The sequence below is a fragment of the Protobothrops mucrosquamatus genome, unplaced genomic scaffold (assembly GCF_001527695.2).
Source record: "Protobothrops mucrosquamatus isolate PMUCROS unplaced genomic scaffold, P.Mucros_1.0 scaffold125, whole genome shotgun sequence".
NCBI classification, from domain to species: Eukaryota; Metazoa; Chordata; class Lepidosauria; order Squamata; family Viperidae; genus Protobothrops; species Protobothrops mucrosquamatus.
Genome location: NW_015386492.1, coordinates 492,165 through 513,655, shown reverse-complemented (window position 1 = coordinate 513,655; position 21,491 = coordinate 492,165). Strand labels below are relative to the sequence as shown.

The window sequence follows — 21,491 nt, the reverse complement described above, 5'->3', positions numbered from 1 at the left end:
GGTGTTTGTGAATTGGTCTCAAATTCAGTCCTCAACATTTTCACATCTCAATGTCAGGATAAAAATTATGAAGAACAATAGATGGACCATCATTTTAATATAAGGCAGGTTTATAAACTTTGTGCAATATTGTATATATTTGGGGAATAATTCACTCTAAACAACTCCATCTCACTCTGGTAAACAAGACTGCAGGAAAGCTATGGTGAAAGGCCAAGGCCTTCAACAGCAATAGCTCAAAACAAGAATCAGAATTCCAAAAATTTATTTGAATCAGATCAATTTATAGGCTTAATTATTATCTTTCATATTTAGAGATACTCTTACAGCCAGGCCTGCATAGGTAAAATAAAAAAAAAGATAGTCATGAATTACAACCATAGAGTTCTCTCACCATTCACTTAAACTGCTGTTTCTGGTTAATCCTCATTTCTAACATCCTCAGATTCTTGTAACTAGAGATTTAAGAAAGAAATTATTCAGGGAAAATTGGTGGTGAAAAGAGTTGGACCATATCCATGACCAGGTTTCTCTACAAGGACATGAAGTAAATGCTTGCCAAGACATGCTCCATTCCCTGCATCTGCTTAGAATGCACTATATGATGAGACCTTTCAAAAACCCACTTTGAGTTCAAGGATAAAAACCTTTCCAACAGCACTTGGCAGTAGCTTCAATACATAATTTAATCCCTGCTCTCATGCAGTAACACATTTGATAGCTCCCAAAGGGGCAGGAAACCTAGGTGTGCTGGTTAATTTCTGTCTGCTGCCTTTATATGTTAGTTTAGCACTCTTTGGGGAAACTATTCTTATGGAACAGGTAAAGTAGGCTGTCTTTGAAGCTTCCAAGTAGTTTATCTTAAAGAAGTGGGATTTAATGGCTTGGATGAGGAACAGGGAGAGTTGTTATTTTGGGAGAGGGGCAACATAATAGCTCTGTAGAATCAGTGTAGAGCCCATTTCAGTCTCCTGTTTGGAGACTTCCTCTACAAGCAGGACATGTTTCCTCTATTGCCTGCTGGTCACACTGAATCCTTGATATGTCTATTCTCCAAGAACTTACTGTATCCAATTCCCTTTTAAAGCCATACAGATTAGTGACTATCACCCTGTCTTGGGGTCACTGCATGTTGTATCATTACAGGAAAATGTAAAAGAGTTGAAAATAAAAAAAAATCATCCTTTTCAATATCAAAGAATGATGATGAAGACTGTTTAGGTTGTACAAAAATACCTAACAAATTAAAAATGAGCTTTTTCTTGATGCTCCAGAGCATGCAGCACCAGTTATGGGGATTCCATTGAGCTGGTAGATATTGGTGGATCTTTTCCTCCTGACTGTGATTAATTTCTTTTAAAAGATAAGGAGAGCAAAAATCTCTGCCTTAGTTCTTAATTTGGGGGTGATTTTGTTTTCCTAGTAGGACCTGTTTTTACATAATTATCTTCATTCTTTGAGCACTAGTGGGTCCAAAAAATGGAGCACTTCATGGACATAATTAGCTGGCAATAAACCAAATGCTTCCTATCCAGAAAGTTCTAAATTTAACCTTTGGTATCTCTAGTCTTAAGCAGCTGGTGTATCTCTTTTTTTGAAAGAGATATGAGAGCTGTAATCAGCCAAAGTTGATATTTCTGGGCTATGTGAATATATATTATCATTTGCAGTAGACTTCAGACATCCTATTCCCCCTTCTACTAGAAGTACTTTAATGGTTTTTAGTTTTCTTCTGCCTTTGAGCAATAGCTGTGGGACTAGTGGATTACATTTCACACACACACAAAAAGTTATTAGTTCTCCTCATTCTCTTGCTTCTTCCCCCACTCTCACTTTCACCTTTCTCCCAAACCCATTCCTATTTGTATCTTTCATAAAAGACAAGCAGCTGAAAGATTAAAGTATATTTTATTTCAAAGCTAAACTAAGCAATATTACAGCAATGAAACATATTCTTCAAGCAATTTTGTTCTACTGCCATATGCCAAGAATGAGACTGAATATGCGCCTTGTAAATTTTGGACACAGGCATTTGATGCTGAAAATAAAAAGGGCAATGCAGCTGTTTTGAGCCATTGTCCGCAGCTCAAAAGCTTAGCCAGAGTTTTTAATAATGATTTTTATTGTCCAGATCTGTACTCAATAGTCCCCACTTAAAGCTCATTCTCTCCATTTCTGTGCTTTTGGGGGGAGGGAAGGGATTTAAGCAAGAATAGGGTAATAGTAAAACATTGTTTTGGGAATAAGAAAGGTAAAAGAAAGAAACAAGGAAAGTACTGGGAATGGTAGTGAGATGGGGGAAAAGAAGTTTTGTTAATTATATTTGGCTGAAAAAGCTTGAAATGAAAAGCTTTGTGAAGGAGAGTGAATTATTTTTGTCACTGAGGTTCAGTGTGACTTAAAACACAGGTAGATAGTGCTCTTTATTTTTCTATTTGGATTGGGAGCGATTACCTTGAAGCTATCTTGCAGCCAAACTGAAAAATGCATGCTGGAGGAAAAGCCAAATACCTGCTGAGTTGTTGAAATGTACACTTAGGAATCTGTGTGTAAAAGCCTGGTGCCAAAACCACCACTTTTCACCTTCCCTAGGTATAAACTGTCACTAGAGCAAACAGCAAAGACTCCTTGAAGTAAACAGGTTGTGCAATTGGGCAAAATACAATTTTTGTTCTATTTTTTCCCATTTGGTTTTCTTCCTGTTTTGTGCACATTGTGGTTATTTCTCTGATAATTGCCTCTCCTGCTCTTTTAGGATAGCCTCTCTCTTTCCATAATAAATCTCCTTATATTTTCCTTTTAAGTCATTCAAAATGATATCAGCTTCCAGTTGCCTTTTCTTTTATCTTCCACAATCTTTTGTCACCTTTGACCTCCTTCACCTTTGACCTCCTTTTATGGTTCCATTGTTCATCTGCAAGAATGCACTTATTTTTACTCTAAATATGTCTGGTACTTTCTCCAGACCTCCTCCGTTAACTCTTATTCTACATACTGTCCAGCATATTGCAGAAGATCCATAGTTCAAAAAGACTGTGTCATTAGGACTTGAAAATTCACCCATCTTGAATTGAGTACACTCCTGTTGGCAAAGCAATGAATTGCAAGGCATTTTTGTGCTGGTTTTCCCTATATGGAAGCACAAGTAATAGAACACATTATGGAAACACAAGTAATAGAACATAGTCAAACTAGAGTCTTGGACTTTAAGAGAGCTAATTTCAATTAGCTGGAAAAGAGCTGATGTAGTTCCCATCTTCAAAAAAGGAAAAAAATTGGACCCAGGAAATTACAGATCTATCAGCCTGACCTCAAGATCTGGGAAGATTTTGGAAAAGATAATCAAACAACGAATCAGCGAACACCTAGAGGCAAACAAAGTTATTACTAAAAGCCAACATGGGTTTGTCAAAAACAGATCATGCCAGACAAATCTTATTGCATTCTTTGACCAAGTGACAAAATTAGTGGACCAGAGAAATGCTGTGGATATAATTTACTTGGATTTCAGTAAGGCATTTGATAAAGTAGATCACAACCTACTACTTGATAAGATAGAAAAATGTGGGTTAGACAGCATCACCACCAGATGGATCCGTAGCTGGCTGATCTGTAGCTGGCGTGTGATCCTCAATGGAACTGCATCTACATGGAGGGAAGTGTGTAGTGGGTGCCCCAGGGCCCGGTTCTGGGCCCAGTGCTCTTCAACATCTTCATCAACAATTTGGACGAGGGGATAGATGGGGAACTCATCAAATTTGCAGATGACACCAAGCTGGCAGGAATAGCCAACACTCCAGAAGATAGGCTTAAGATACAGGAGGATCTGGACAGACTTGAACACTGGGTGCTATCTAACAAAATGAAATTCAATGGTGAAAAAAGTAAGGTTCTACATTTAGGCAAGAAAAACCAAATGTACAGGTATAGTATAGGGGGCACCTTGCTCAATAGTAGTAATTGTGAGAGGGACCTCAGAGTCCTAGTGGACAATCACCTAAATATGAGCCAGCAGTGTGCTGTAGCTGCCAAAAAGGCCAACACAGTGCTAGGCTGCATTAACAGAGGGATAGAATCAAGATCACGTGAAGTGTTAATACCACTTTACAATGCCTTGATAAGGCCACACTTGGAATACTGCATCCAGTTTTGGTCACCACAATGTAAAAAAGATGTTGAGACTCTAGAAACTGCGGGGTGCTGCCTAAGCTTTGCAGTTTTTCCTGCAGATGTTTCATTACCAAACTAGGTAACATCAATACTGGAAGGGAGTGAGGCCTGCTCTTATTTTTATATACTGGTGGCTTGCCCTATCAGTCTTGGTGAAAGTATCTAACAAGAAGTGTCTGGCAATCAAGGTAAACAATAACCCAGCCAAGGAACTAACTTTGAATAACCCAGTCAAGAAGAGGGAGTCAACTTATTTTCCAAAGCACCTGAAGGCAAGACAAGAAACAATGTATGGAAACTAATCAAGGAGAGAAGCAATCTGGAATTAAGGAGAAACTTCCTAACAGTGAACACAATTAACCAGTGTCTTTGTAGCTCTTCTGGGTCTTGTGAGAACAGCATCGTCTGCAAATTTTACATGTAAGATTAAATAAACAGTCTTTAGCATGAAAACTGGCTGGGTGATTTTGGACATTACTTTCTATCATCTCAGCCCATCTCACAGGGTTGTTGTTGTGGGGAAAAGAGGAGGAGGAAGGAGTATTAGGTATGTTTGCTGTCTTGAGTTATTTATCAAAATAATTAAGGTGAATAAAAAACTTAAAAAGAAGCATCAATAAGATATACCTTGACAATGTTTCTTGGGTCATCAAGGTTCCACTTTGTTCTGAGGTCAGCATTGTCTTTTGAAGCACACTTAACTCATCATGGTTTGGTACAATTGGAGAGGTCACAGCAAGCTTTGTTAATACCATATTTCACCTGCAGGGAAAGATTTTACAAAATATGTGATGATATTAGCAAAGAGGGGTGGTTTTAAACTCTACTTTTACTGGACTTCATAATTGGAGTCTATTGATTTTTGTTTTTCCCCCATCTGTGTTTCTCAGTATGCTGCAATTGTTCAGGTGACTGCTCATTTGGAACAACTAAATTGTCTGTTGCAAGAACATTATGTGATTTAGATTGTTGTCCTGTGTAGCTTGTATAAAGTTAATAACCTACATTACTTCTCAGACACTGGAATATAGTAGTTATGTGAGCATCACCGCCCTCTGCTGGGTGCAAGTTGCTTTGTGATTGATCATACCTACCAGAGATATCTGTTTACCAAGAGCTTGGATATAGTTTGTAAATGCATTGTGCTAAAGCAGAATTTAGCAAGCTTTTAGCTTCCAGATTTACATAAATAAAGGTCAATATCACTACTAATCATCTGTAACTACAGAAAAGTATATTGAGTAATCCTTCTATTTCTCTGGTGTGATTCTGTTTCCTGTCTTAGCATATGATGGTACCTGGAATTAATAATGGGCTGGGTGAAAAATAACTGATTAAAACAACAGAAAAGATTTGGCTGTTGTTGAATGATTTATCAGTCAACTGAAGTGGCATTTAATATTTTCTAGATACAGGGCAGACAGAAAGTAAGATGTCCCTGGGTTCTCATTTCCAGGAGGACCCACTGCTGACTACAAAAGAAGAGAAGGAGTAATTGCTATTTTAGATGCTACACAGAGCTCATCCTTTGGAGAACCAAGCCTGTGTCTGGTGGATCTGACATTTTTTAAGCATTCCATTTCACCCTGTGACACTGAAAGCAACTTTTCTCACTCATCTAGACCAGCCTGTATAATAGGACTACTGACAATCTAATCATTGCTGTTTCAGATTATTGCCAATAGTCCAGTCAGGTAGCAAGTATAATTATGAGGCAACCCAAAACATCTCGGTGCTCATTGCTGTTGTTTTGTCTGAGTAGACAAACGTGATTTGGTGATTGATGGAACTTCTGCTGCTGCTCCCTTGCTCTGCTCTGTAGGTGCTGGTTAATAGTTTCCTTCACTAACTGCAGGTTGAAAGTGGACTGGTTGCTGCTCTGTATTATCCAGCCAGTGAGACAAGAAAGAAGCTAGGAACAGTGACTGTTTAGGAGAGCAAGAGGAGCAGCAATAGAAGGGATCCTTTTTTCACTCTTCAAGGCTTGCCTTCTGTTGCTGATCATTCAATTGCTTCAGCCTATAAAAAGGAAACTAAGCAGTTAGAAGTCACTTGCTTATTATGTCACCAAGATATATACACCATATATACAGAAGAAACTGCCATTAATGAGCTACAATCATTATACTGTTCCTTTCACTCTTAGATAAGGAGAAGTGTTGTGGAGACAACATCTAATTGTGATGGTTCTTTGGAATGTTTGCTTAGGTTCTTCCAAAATCTAGACCTGGCCCAGACTTTTAGCAAAGCCAGATATTACCCCATCCCATGTGCATTAGATTTTTGTTTAATAAATGAAGAATTTTTCATTTGTCTTTTGGCACTTTTAGCCTGTTTTGCCATTCTGTCAAGAACAATTTGAATTTTCGTATCTGTTCTTTTGCGGTACTAGCTATCCTATTATGTGCAGATTTGATGAGCTTACTATCAACTCTTCATCCACATCATTAATTAACATATTGAAGAGTTGAGGGCTGAAGCTTGTTATTTTTCTCTACAGTTTGATAAGGATCCATTGATGAGTACTCAGTGAATGCAATTATTATCAACTATATATCAATGTTTTTGTCATGTCATTTAGTTCTTTATGAACTAGTTTTCTAATCAATATCTCATGGGCACTTTGTTAAATGCTTTGCTGATGCTAATGTGTATTATTATTTGTACATCATTCCCACGGTATATTAAGGAAGTTACTCTTTTAAAAAAAAGAGGAAGGATGACTACAAGATCCGCTTTTGACTAATTTATTCTGTCTCTTGTTAATTACCACCAAGTTAAATAGTAAGCAAAAGAAATTAAATTATGAAATAAAAGAAAGGAAGTATACCTAAATCTGGTTTATAACAACAACATTCATTGTACTTTTTTTATCATTGCAAACCATTGCAGCTTCCTAAGATATAACCAGCTCCTCAAATCCCAATGGCTGTGCTGCCCTGCTCATGCACACAATGGAGATGTCAATGCTGTAAATACTGTATATTCTTGCTTTGACAAAATATGCAGAACTGTCTGGTATTTTTAGAGTTAATTCAGATGATGGTGGGGGGAGGAGAAAGAAAGGACTGTGGGAGGGAAGAGACCGGAAGAGAACCTCTGCCCTTCCACCTGATAGGAGAACATAATATATGACAGCAAATTTAGGGAGGGAACATGCTGGTAAATTAATTGCTCAGAGGAAGAGAATTTTAGATCTTAGCATCAACTTCGTTGTGCCTGTGCCGACATTTTGTAAAAATAAATTACTTTTAGGAAAATCAATGCCTGGAAGTTCTTTGAAGTGTTTCATTAGCCGGAACCATAACAGGAGAGTTCAAAGACTTTTATTCAACACCCCCCCTCCCCTGGTTCAATTGCAAACCAAACTACAAGTTGGTTCAGTTCCCAAGTTCGGCACAAGAAGCGCAAACGTAGTTCGAAGGCCAGTCCAAGGTCCAAACATGGGATCTCAGGTCAAGATGCAAGAAACAGGAACATGAGGCAAGAAATTGGACATGTTGTTCAAGCAACACCCATTCCTTTGGGCGGGATTAAATAGGCTACGCTGGTACTGCCTCCTCACGAATAACTTGGCTGACTGGCATTGCACCTGTCTCCTCTCTGCTCTGCGCGTCCTTGGATCAGGAGAAGGTGCGGACTTCACCTCCTTATCTTCACTGACTGCTGGCAGTTGCTTGTGTTGCTTGCCTGGATCGTCCAGGCTAACCTGCTGTAACTGTAGCTCCCTTAGTTTAGTTTCAGCCTGCTGCCCATCCAATCATCCCAGCTGAGGCTGCTCCATTGGGCTGGAGTCCCCTGCTTCCTGATCCACAGCTCTCTTCCCCCAAGATGCCAGGACCTGGCTCATCCTCCTCTTCCTCCTCCAAACTTGCGTCTGGAGAGGGATCCGGAGGGGGTCTCACTTTCATATAATCTAGTGGGCCAAGGGATGCCCTTCTGCACAACAACCCTTGCTACTTTCAACAAATATTTTCTCATAACAAATGACACACTACCAACAGTGTTTCTGCCAGCATTTGCATGTCTTATAGTTTCTCCGTCCATTTTCCCATCTTCAGTAGACATTCTACTAAACTACAAAAATCCCTCTGCTTACTGTAGTTTTTCCCCCTATCTATTATTTGTAACCATTCACTCCATTTTCCCTGTCAAAGAACCTTTGGTTCTTAATTTATGAATTTTCAAATCCATATCCCTCATTCCTCATCATATAGTCTAGTACTTGATGCAAATCATTTTTGCTCTCAGCCAACAACTGGGAACTGTCTGAATTTATAATTCTATACATCTTCACACACACCGTCAAACCAATTGTAATGTCACACAAATATTTCTTTTACATTTTTCTATAAATATATTAAGCATCTGAGGAAACATTACACATACTTTTTTATTTCCTGCTCAGTGTTGGATGATTTATTAATCATTCCAATTATTTTCAGGGGGAAGTCATTAAGAATGATAGAAATCAAAATTAACTCTCTGATTAATTGTACTCAAAAACCTACTAGAGGACAGTGCAGCTACATGGCTATAATGGGCCATTGCAATTTGTATCGACTGCAGTTTCTTGCAGCACCTTACAAAGCATACTGCAGTATCCTGAAGGTGGTAGTGGCATGATTTACTGATGCCAAAATATTATAGAAGACAAAAGAGAGTATTCTGCTCATAAAAGCTAAAATACTTAGGGATATAACATACCTCTCATTAGAAGGGAATCTCTCCTGTTGGGTTGAGGGTTAAAATTGAAGTAGTGGCTTCTATTTGCTTCTAAAGTTCAAGCTAGTTAAGCCATTGAATTAGGTATTTCAACCATTTAAATTTCTGATGTCAATCTACTTCTAAGTAGCCCTGAGAAACAACTGATCCCAAAACCCTCATATCAGACAATGACATACTCAGTTCATATCTCTTGTGTCTAGGCTTTGGCATATAAGAGAAAGGCATCCCCCAATCCCTCTTTCAAGAGGTGGAAAATTTGTTCTTTTGGGAGATTGGAGGAGATTTCTGGAGGAAGAGAAATTAACAATTGGGATTGGATGGAGAAAAGCAAAAGCTGAGATCCTTCTCCTTCAGATTCAGTTTAAAGGTTCGAACTTCCAGAGAAGTTAAAAAAAAGATAAGTCTGACTAAATGAATTCAGAAATTGTTTGTTTGTGTGAGTATGTGTGTCTGAGTGTGCACTTTCTTATTAATAAAGTTAACTTTAATCTGTACTTTGTGAGATTGATTTATTTTCATAGAGGAAAGACCTGAATCCTCTAGTCATATATTTCAGTACTACATGACCAGGAGGTGATACAGTAGCAATTATTTTATTCTATTTTTGTACTTTTATCTTGTAACTGCCAGAAAGTAACCCAGGATGAAAGAGCTCTACTTCTGCATTTAGAGGAGGCCATATAAGGCACTCACTAGAAGATAGATGGCAGTAACTACCAAGACTTTTACTTAGAGCAGGGGTAGGCAACCTTGGTTCTTTTATGACTCGTGGACTTCAACTCCCAGAATTCCTGAGCCAGCATGGCTTAGCTTGGAAACCTCTTCCCTTTCCCCTCAGCATGGCTGGCTCAGGAATTCTGGGAGTTGAAGTCCACGAGTCATAAAAGAGCCAAGGTTCCCCACCCCTGACTTAGAGGATAGTATGAAAACCAGATAACCTTTTACAGAGATGGTTAGCAACTTCCTTACTCTTTTACTGTAGGAGCTTCACCAAGCTACTAACATAGCAGTTAAATTATTAGTATGGGTACTTGTATAGATCTTATACATTCTTAAAGCATTATTGATGAACACTTACTGTAATCTCTAATTCTGTCCAGTTTTAGCTTGCATGTATTATGTGTATCTAAAACAAATTAGTGATTGTAATTGGCACAGATTTTCTAACATAACAAGGAAAGAAATTTCTTAAGGACTCTAATCTGCTCAATAGCTTCAAAGACCCCAAAGTTGTTCTCCTTTGCTGTTGGGATGGTGTAGCCAAACTTTGTTCCCAAACCCTTAGATTCTAGAGCAGGAGTCCCCAGCTTGTGGGCCGCAGCCCATTATCGGGCTGTGCCTCTTGGCCACCAGGCCGTGTGAATGGCTGGCCAGTGAATGGCTGACCACTTATGCTAGCGCTATTCTGAGTGTTGCATGGGTGCTAGCCGTGCCCTGAGTATTGCGCAGGCACTAGCCCTGTCCTGAGTGTCGCGCGGGTACTAGGCCCACTCCCAGCGTTGCTCAAGCGCTTGCGCTGCCCCAAGCATCATGCAGGCACTTGCCCTGCCCCCAGCTTCGCGTGGCCGCTAGCCCCGCCTTGGGTGTCACGCAGGTGCTAAGCCTGGCCCCAGTATCACGCGGGCACTAGGCCCGCCCCCAACATCATCTGGGTGCTAGGATTGTTCGTAGTGTCACGCGGGTGCTAGCCCTGCCCCAGCATTGCACACGCACTCACACCCTTTTTTGTGTTGCGCGGGCGCACGCGGCCCCATGCCTGCCCCTTTCTTTCCCTCTGGGCCGCCAAAGGTTGGGGACATCTGTTCTAGAGGACAGAAGTAGAGCAATTCTCTGTCTAGTGGGATCAGAAACAGGGTTCAACTTTACTTCTTTCTTTAAATATTTATAGATTGTCCTAGAATTAAATATTCTGGATGATCTACAAGTAAAGAACAATTACAATCAATCTAATATTTCCTTAAAAAATAAAATGGCAACTTGGAATATTCACTCTGGCCCAAAATGCCTATTCAAAAAAAAAAAAGCCAGATGCCTTTTGAAATGTCAGAACAGTTGAGAGTCATGCATACAATGTGGAACTACTATCAAAAAGTTTTGAAAGAAGTGACTACTTGTCAGAAATGGGAAACATGGTCTAATCAGAGAGATAGCAGGTTGGAGTAACAGGTAAAGGTGGTGAGCTTTTTAAACTAATGAAAAGTAGATGGTCTGGGAGATTCATTTAGATCTAGACTCTTTCTAGAATGTTGCAAATTTCTCAGTTTGAACTTCCTGCAGTTCCCCAATAAAGAGTTATAGATTTGTGATCTCTTTATATTATTTGTAGTGTTAATGCATAAAAAAATGCCATTCTTCTCTCTCAGATTCATGGATAGGTCTAGAACAGCGGTTCTCAACCTATGGGTCGCGACCCCATTTGGGGTCGATCGACCATTTCACGGGGGTCGCCAAGCAAGGCTGTCCGCCATTTTTTTCCCCTTTTCCGGCGGGTGCCTTACCTCCCTTGGGCTGGGCCAGCTGGTGGTCGGCCTGCTCCGTCTCTGCCGCTTGCCAGCTACGCCTCGGCCGGTGCAGGGGACGGAACCACGCATGCGCGGGGCTCCCGGGCAGGGAAAGTCCTCGACTTACGACCGGGTGGGTAGTCCTCGACTTACGACCGGTTTAGTCCTCGACTTACGACCAGTTTAGTCCTCGACTTACGACCGGTTTAGTCTCGACTTACGACCGGTTGGGGGTCGCGGCACTAAAAAGGTTGAGAACCACTGGTCTAGAATGTCAAAGTTAGTGTTTTAAAGCCTGAACAGAACCCAGTGATATATATCTGTGTGCTTGAGTCATCTGACAGATCTTCTCCCCACACCCATTGTTGCTGTAAATCAGGGGTAGTCAACCTTGGCTCTTTTATGACTCGTGGACTTCAATTCCCAGAAGCTGGCTCAGAATTCTGGGAATTGAAGTCCACTAGTCATAAAAGAGCCAAGGTTGACTACCCCTGCTGTAAATGGAGAATACGTTGGTCTAATTTTTAAAGGCAAGAACATCTTTCTTAGCGTCTTTTGCATGCCTTTTGTAACTAGTTCTGAAGGCCATTATATAAAATTAGCTTGCTATTTAGAGGCAGCAAAGATGGCTTGGTATGGAATTAGTGTTCTATTAGAAGAGCTTTTGGTAAAGCTCTTTAATAATTTGCTGATGGGCTCTTATTGAAAAAATCTGAGGAACAAGGCAGAAAATGAAAGGGTAAAGGGCTGAGATAGCTTCTAGATAGAAGCAGCAGAGTTCACCACCCTTTTAGCAACCTTGGAGCTCTTCTGGCTTTCAAAGGATAGTTTAAAAATCTTTCCTGATATTTATTCTATAGTACTGCTGTTATGTACAACCTCCCCCACTACCTTTCAAAGGGTTTATAAATGTGCAGACTTTATGCCCTATTCTTAAATGCTTAATTTGTAACTGCAGGTGTATGAAATAGATGTATTAAACCTCAAGGACAGACTTAGAAGAAAAAGGCAATATTAAAAACATAAAATAGATCCATTTTAAAACCATCAATTATCTGCAGATGACCTCATCTAATTTTGCTAAAGTCAAAAGTTATTTTTTTGTAGATAAACCCATCTATAGATCATAGTTACAACAGTGATAGATTATTATCAGTGTTAAAATCTGTACTTTCTCAATACTGGCTACTGTGATTCATAAATGGGAGGATATTATGTTTTGTCAAAAACTGGAAGTAGAACTTATCACAACTAGGAAATGTTGCCATTTTTGTACCTTGCTGATACTTACCATAGTTCAATTTGTTCTGGGTGATGTTTTTCAGACAGAGCCAGTTTGATGTAGTGGTTAAGCTGCTGGGCTAGAAAGCAGCAGACAGTGAGTTCTAGGTCTGCCCTAGGCATGGAAGCCAGCTGGGTGACTTCGGGCCAGTCCCTCTCTCTCAGCCTAACCTACCTCCCAGGTTAATTATTGTATGGAAAAGAGGAAGCAGTAATACCAAGTATGTTCTTTACTTTGAGTTGACTGTAATATATTTAAATAATAATAATGATGATGATGATGATGATGATGATGATGATGATGATGATGATGATGATGATGATGATGATGATGCCTGGAGACAGCAGAATAGACGAGAAAGAACTGGAGAAGATAACAAAATACAGAGACCTACAAATAGAAATAGAAAGACTGTGGCAAAAGCAAGCAAAGGTAGTACCAATAGTAATAGGCGCCTTGGGTGCAGTCCCAAAACAACTGGAGCACCACTTGAACACCATTGGCATTGACAAATTCACTATTAGTCAATTGCAAAAGGCGGCCTTACTAGGAACTGCTTCCATCCTGCGACGATATCTGTAATACTATCAAACATCCACATCTGCCTATCCCAGGTCCTGGGTAAGGACTCGATAGGTAGACAAAATGTCAAATCCAGTCTGAACATCTGGCTGACTGTGCGATGAGCCATAATAATAATAATAATAATAATAATAATAATAATAATAATAATAATAGTAATAATAGTAATAATAGTAATAATATAATATGTACCTGTAATTGGCTATGCCATTTCAAATGCAACACATTTGTTTGAGTGGCAGAACAATCTCTAAACATAGCACCATTGTTAGCTTAGCCTGAGCTGGAGATGTAGTGGATATTCTCATGCTTTAGTTCTCCCCCCCCCCCCCATAGGAGCATCTTTGGAAGATCCCTCAGTCTTTGATGTCTCCTGTTAAAAAGAAACTTGGTAGGCATGGAAATTTCCTTCTCTGCCTGAAATCTTAGGGAATCACTGGGTTTTCATTAAACAGAACTATGCTGGATATCATAACTAATACTAATTTCCCGAGTCCCATATTACCCAAAATTATAGTACATCTTTTTGGGAAATGGGTTATTTTGGTAAATCAGTTTTCCAAACCAGGTTCTTGGGTTAAAAAGTAAAACCTGATGTTGACAGTTGAACATCATTTGGTCAGTTGAAGAATTTCCAGGTCTAAGATCCAATAAATTAATAGAGAAATTCATGGCCTGGTCACTTCCTGGTTCGATTACTGCAACATGCACTACATGGAGCTGCCTTTGAAGATCACATAGAAATTATAACTGGTCCATAATACAGTGGCATACATAAATTCAGGCAAAAATATCAAGGTGGAATTGTTCACAACACCACTGGATGATGAAGTGATTGCAAGCAAATATATGACAGGTTTGTGTTACATATTGGATCCTCAGAATTTCACACCATTATATATTTTAGACAGAAAGATACTAGCGTGGACTCTATTTTTGGATGACGCTTTAGTTCAATTTATTATTATTTGAATGCTGAGACAAGATAGCAGGGTGAGAAGTCCCCATATCAATGACAGCTAAATATTTTCAGCCATAACGATGCCTATTACTTTAGAATCTGTAGTGTATTAATAGACACATGCTAAATAAATCCATGTAATGATTAAAATGTATTTTTGCTGAAGCTCAGCATTTATATATGTTGTTCATTTCAGATGATATTAGAAGTAGAAATCTAAGCCATTTTTCTTTCTTGATCATCATTATCCTTTTATGGCTTCAAGAAAGCTTTTACTAGCTAAAAATGAACCTCTTGAAAAGCAAACAGTCACTTTTTTGGACTGTTGCTTCCAAAGCAAGCTGCGTACAGTATCTTGGCTCATCTTGTAACTCAGCATTATGAAATCTGGCATCTCACAATTGGAAAATTCTCCAAGAGTTCATTTTAAATTCTTGCTTTGTGATTTTCTGCTCAAGATTAGTCACAAAAAGCATTTTAAAATACAAAAGCTGTTTTTGCCCACAATAATGCAAGCAAAAAAGGAGATTTGCTTCTATCTCAGTCTGGGGTGTGGAAACAGCACAAAAATAGAGATTTGAGCAAAATATTCTGGCAGGAGTAGGGAAATATTGAAACCCTTATTTCAAATATTTTTCCCACCTTTCAAATATAGGATTTCCAGGTTGATTAATTGTTTTAAGTTATAGTAGTACCTTGGTACTCAACTGCTTTGAAACTCATTGAATTTGGTACTAAATGCATTTTGATGTGAAAATTTTGTCTCGGTACTTGTTGCTTGGTACTCAACACACAAGCTAGAATTTAATCAGTGTTGGCTACCTTGTGACTCACTTTGTCTGGTACTTATAGTTTTTGGTACTCATTGCACCTCCCCGAACCAATTAATGATGAGTACCGAGGTACCACTGTATTATAGTTTTAAATTAGATTTTGGAATCTTTGAAGGCCAAATAACTGGGAACTAAAAAATAAATAATAAATCCTTGAAAACCTAGGAAACTACATCAATTTTTACTTAGGCATAAAGTTTGGAGGCAGGCAGAATATTAGCATTGAGACACAGCCACTGAGGTGTTTCCAGTAACAGCCTTTTACAAGACTTCCTAGAGTTGTGCCTCATTTTGTATTGTCTTACTGCACAATTTTTACAGCTGTTAAAAGTTGCAGATGGAACTATCATTTTGGATGACTTATTTTCCCCTTCTTCCTTACAATAAGGGGAATGTCTGTTCTAAGGTAAAAACATAAAACTTCTGTACTCCACTATTTTGTCACTCATGTAGTAACTAAATTGAGGACCATGAAAAGCCACCACCAAGAATGAAACTAATGTTTTTGTTTTGTTTTGTTTTTGCAGCACTGTATCTCACTTTTTCCTTGTGAAATATGTGTTGATACCCTTTATTGGTGGCACTGTGAATGAATGGGGCAGTATGTTTGCAAATGACTTCACTGGTATTTAATCCAATTCAGCTGATATTTTTATCTTGTTTTCACATTCTTGTACTATTCAAAGCAAAAAAACTTCTTCATTTTTGAGTAAGAAGAATTGTAACTTTGGCACATAATTTTTGTGATTTAAAAGCCAATCTCAAATAAAGATGCTATTATAAAACTTCTGGCTGGTGTTCAGGCCTGAATGCTAGTGAACTACCAAAGCGACCTTGCTTGCATCTGTCTGCATTTATTTAACTACATTTTATAATTGGCAATACTGGCTGGGAATTCTAGAAGTTGTAGTTTGATATATTTGGAGTGCTCTAAGGTGGGAGATTTCTAGCACTGAAGGGGGACCATCAAGAATAGATCACTTAGATATTCTTTCTGTTTAAATGTGAGACTATATCATCAAACAGACATTTCATCATCCCTTAGTTATTCCTTTTAAAAAAATGTTTTATTTCATCGTGTCTTGCAGTAAATTCTGTAAGCCAATCATGATATGTGAGGAAAATCTTCCATCCTCTTAAATCTGCTCCTTTCATTACATTTTTTTCTCTCAAGTATAACTAACTCCTATCCTCATCCATTTGCCTTTATGTCAATGATGGAAACCTGCATCAGAAAACTTTTGCCTAGAAAGGAATAAGAAAAGAGATACTTGGAGATAAAAGCTATTTATTAATTTGGTTCTTAAATTCTACTTCGGAAACTCTGAAATTTGTTCTTGCTCAACCATTGTGATAAAGTTTCTAATGTTTTGCCAAAGATAACTAAAGTTGACTAGATATCAAGGTCCATCTTGGCTTTATATTCCAAAGTATTAAAAAGCACATCTTTCTAGATAGATCTAAGAATGGACATAGATACAGCATTTATATGTTTGTAAGTTTTATATTAGAAAGACAATCTCTACAGCAAAGACACTAACATCGGATACATTTTCCAAATAATGTCTGGTCAGCATAGTTTTGTAAAGATAGTATGTAGAGCAGTATGCTATTATTTCTGCTTTGTTGTTCAAAAACATGTGTTCTGTTTTCAGAGGCTAATGAAATCTTCACTGTTTATATGATCTGATATATCCTTGTTGTTTTTTAGGCTGATGGACTACCGGCAGCATGACGACGACGAGGGATACTGATAGCATGGGATTCTTCATGATTGCCTTGTTTACTGGATGCTAATTCAGAATGCGGACAAGAGTAAACTTTGAAGTGCTCCTTTTGTGTGTATCTGGCCCAGAGAAGACTTCTGATTGCCATGTCAATCCTGTTTTCTCTTGCCTTGCGACACCCAGTTAATTGAAGCTTGAGAGAAGTGTTTCTGATTGTTGGTTCCCGTCAAATCAGAAGTTGTATCCTTCATCACAAGAAGATGAAATTTCCATTCTATTGGCTTTTTGTCAAACAGACACAATAATATTTCCTTCCGGAAATCCTGGGATACAAACTGTTTTGGGTATGGCTACTGATCCCACGTGATAGAGGTGTGGCACCAACCTTGGGACTCATGACTGGCTATACAATGTTGCGGAATGGGGGAGTAGGGAATGGAGGCCAACCTTGGATGCTACGATGGTCCAGTCGGATTCGACTCACTTGGCTTAGCTTCACATTATTCATTATCCTGGTCTTCTTTCCTCTCATTGCCCATTACTACTTAACCACCATAGATGATGTAGATGATGCTGGCAAGCGCATCTTTGGTCCCCGCATAGGTAACGAACTTTGTGAGGTGAAGCATGTTGAGGATTTATGCCGAATTCGAGAGTCAGTGAGTGAAGAGCTGCTCCAGTTGGAAGCTAAGCGGCAGGAATTAAACAGTGAGATTGCCAAGCTGAATCTCAAGATTGAAGCCTGCAAGAAAAGCATTGAGAATGCAAAGCAGGATCTTCTGCAACTAAAGAATGTTATCAGTCAAACAGAGCATTCATATAAAGAGTTGATGGCTCAGAACCAGCCCAAGCTTTCACTGCCGATTCGACTGCTACCAGACAAAGATGACTCTAATTTTCCCATGCCAAAATCCAGTAGAAACTGCCGGCTGCATAATTGCTTTGACTATTCACGTTGTCCACTAACCTCTGGTTTTCCAGTTTATGTCTACAACAGTGACCAGTTTAACTTTGGGAACTCATTGGATCCTTTAATTAAGCAAGCCTTTGAATCCACTGTCAGAACTAACATATATGTTACTGAAAATGCAAACATTGCCTGTCTCTACATTGTCCTAGTAGGGGAAATGCAGGAACCTGTAATGCCTAAACCTACTGAATTAGAACAACAGTTGCACGCTCTGCCATATTGGAGGACAGATGGACATAACCATCTCATTATTAATTTATCCAGGAAGTCAGAAACTCAAAACTTCCTTTATAATGTCAGTACTGGAAGGGCCATGATTGCGCAGTCTACCTTTTATGATGTACAGTATCGTCCAGGTTTTGACATTGTAGTATCTCCTCTTGTCCATGCCATGTCTGAACCCAACTTCCTAGAGATCCCACCCCAGGTGCCAGTAAAGAGAAAATACTTATTCAGTTTCCAAGGGGAGAAAGTTGAATCTCTACGATCCAGCTTACAAGAAGTACGATCATTTGAGGAAGAAATGGAAGGAAATGCACCAGCAGACTATGATGATAGGATTATTACCACATTAAAGGCTGTTCAAGACAGCAAATTGGACTTTGTCTTGGTGGAATTTACATGTAAGAATCAGCCAAAGGCAAGTTTGCCCACTGAGTGGGCTCTTTGTGGAGAAAGGGAAGACAGACTACAGCTACTGAAATTATCTACTTTTGCACTGATAATCACCCCGGGTGATACCCATCTTATGATCTCTGCTGGCTGTGCAATGAGACTGTTTGAGGCTCTAGAAGTTGGTGCTATTCCAGTCATCCTTGGAGAGCAAGTCCAACTGCCGTATCATGATGTAATTCGCTGGAATGAGGCGGCCTTAATTATACCAAAGCCACGTATTACAGAAGTGCACTTCCTTCTGAGGAGTATTTCTGACAATGACCTTTTGGCCATGAGGAGGCAGGGCCGCTTCTTATGGGAAACCTACTTTTCCACTTCAGACAGTGTTTTTAGCACGGTCTTGGCTGTCATAAGGACTCGAATCCAAATTCCAGCTGTTCCCATTCGAGAGGAAATGGCGGTGGAGATCCCTCACCGTTCTGGCAAAGCTGCTGGCACAGATCCCAATATGGCAGACAATGGGGATTTAGATTTGGGGCCAGTAGAAACGGAACCACCTTACTCATCTCCTAAATATTTACGCAATTTTACTCTCACAGCAATGGATATTTACAGAAATTGGAACTCAGCTCCTGGTCCCTTCCACCTCTTTCCACACACACCCTTTGATCCTGTTCTACCCTCAGAAGCCAAGTTTTTAGGGTCAGGCACTGGATTTCGACCTATTGGTGGTGGAGCTGGTGGCTCTGGGAAGGAGTTCCAAGCTTCATTGGGTGGCAATGTTCCCAGGGAGCAATTTACAGTAGTCATGTTAACCTATGAGCGAGAAGAAGTCTTAATGAACTCCTTAGAGAGACTCAATGGTCTCCCTTACTTAAATAAAGTTGTAGTGGTCTGGAATTCCCCCAAACTTCCATCAGAAGATCTGCTTTGGCCAGACATTGGTGTTCCAATTGTGGTAAGTCAAATTCAGATATTTCCTTTTTTATTCCTATGAGAAAACTCAAGTTACTATTTATGTAAAATGTTGGTCTTCCATTGTGCCATAAGATGTTCTCAGTTTGCATGTATTTTTATAGATTTTAGAGCAAAGCAAACTATGAGATCCAGAAATTGTCCAGAACATTCAATAAAAATATGAGATTTGTGTTACAGTAAAAGCTGGATGTAATGTGGCCCTTATTTTTTTTAAAAAAAATATTTATTATTTTATATGCTAAAGTACAAAAGAAAAAATATAAAGGTAAACTCTAAAACAACCCAAAATAAAAGCATCCCAATGTTTGCATAAAACACATTACATTATGAAATGAGGCATCTTTTGAATAATCAATTTGAATTTTAGAGTTTCCGTTAAAGCAATGCTGCTTTTAGAGGCCTAGAATATTATTTTAAAATACAATTTCATAAGTGCTAGTGAAGAGTGCTACTAGATATTGCAAAAATAAAATATTCTGATTAATTATCTGATATTGTTCTGAGGGCTGCAAATGTACTTCACTTCATAATCTGAGCTCCTTATAGACGATGGGGCCTTGCTTGTTATTCCCTAACTAGCATCTTTGTAGTATTGGATCTACAGTTATCAATTTTGGATGGGAGAAGTGGAGGAATGAATAGGCTTTGTGGAAGAGATTCAATAGAAGAAAGTTAATAATATTCTGTCTTTCTGGGATGATGGTATGTTTGTTGCTTTGAATTTAAACAGAGAGAGAGAGAGAGGGAGAGGGAGAGAATAAAAACTCAAGAATAGAATATTTTATTATTTTGTCATCTAGGACCTTAACATTGGGTTAAATGAACTTAATATTTCATCTTGCAGTTTCTAGCTAATGAATCATGTTGTTCAATTCTGACAACAGTGAATAAAACACTTTTTTCTGGGAGTAGTAATATAAAATACTTATCTCACTGCAAACACTGCAACATTAATATACAGTAAATGTTGTTGTTGTTTGTTGTTGTTGTTAATTGGCTACTTAGGCAGAGGTGGACAATCTGTTGTCCGCATGCATTCCCTTCCCCCAGACCAAGCCTCCAGTATGTGATGACAGAATCATGATAATGTCTTCCTTTTTATGTGCTGCAAATGGCAATGTGTTAATGTATTATTTTGCAATTAACCCCAATAAAACCAAAAGGGTCAAGAAAAGGTCTGAAAGGCCTTTCAGTGAAATCAACACATCATCAAAACTGCTTCCTAGTGCATTGTGGGTACAAAAGGGATTGTAACCCCAGGCCAAAAAAAAAGTTGTCTAAAGGTCTATTATCTTCTTGGATGGCAGCACTGGTTAATCTAATAAGGGAGTTGAGGTAGATGCAAAGATTATTTGTCTCTTGGACATCTACAGAATAAATAAAGCCTTTTCCTTGCTCAATCTATGGCTGAATTTACCATTGGACCTTTAGATTGGAAGAAACTTTCAAAGCATTCTGTTTGTTGACCTAGAATCATGTACTTTATATTCAGGGCTGTGTGTACATTGAAATCTAATGCTATTTAGAATATAGTGCTGGCTATAGACTTTAGCTTTCAGAAGATACCAGATATTCTGCTTTTTAGAGAGCTTTTTTTTAGTATATACAGTCCTGGAAATACACATAGATGTGTAATAGAGATTAATGAGACGTTGGCAATCAAACTTGCTTAATTCGGTTTCCAGAAGTTCTGATGATAAAGTGCTTCATAACCCAAGCTCTCTTCATAGCTCAGGGTCTCATACTGTTGATCTACCTTATAAAAGTATTTCTAAAATATTTCCAATAATACAGTGGCTTTATTTGCATGATAAAATGAGAGACAAATTTAGCAAACCATGGTAATTTAGTGGGTAGTCTGAACTCAGCCAGCATGGTTATTACATGGTTCATTGTATCTGAAAATTGGGTTGAAGAAACCGGGCAATAGTGTGTTCTGAAGTTGGTCAGAAGTGTTATTTCAAATGTAGCAAAATGAACCCCTATTCTTTAATATTCATCTCTCATCATTTTTCTTAGTTTCTCGGATCTTTCCCCAGCCAAATACTTTCCAATAATACCCTGTGTTGCCTCTCTGATACATCCATACTGTCCTTCAGCCAGGCAGGGGAATTCTTGGCAGTTGAAGTCCACACATCCTAAAG

General features: G+C 38.8%; 1 protein-coding gene across 1 annotated transcript in view; it reads left to right on the top strand.

Annotated features, from left to right (window-relative positions):
- Positions 1 to 17,117: 17,117 nt before the first annotated feature.
- The window catches only part of EXTL3 (exostosin like glycosyltransferase 3), a 28,305-nt gene continuing 23,931 nt past the window's right edge, over positions 17,118 to 21,491 (top strand). The window contains exon 1 of the mRNA XM_015812984.1: positions 17,118 to 19,327. Within this exon, the coding sequence (XP_015668470.1) occupies positions 17,180 to 19,327 (2,148 nt within the window). The 5' untranslated portion in view covers positions 17,118 to 17,179. The remainder of the gene's footprint in view (positions 19,328 to 21,491) is intronic.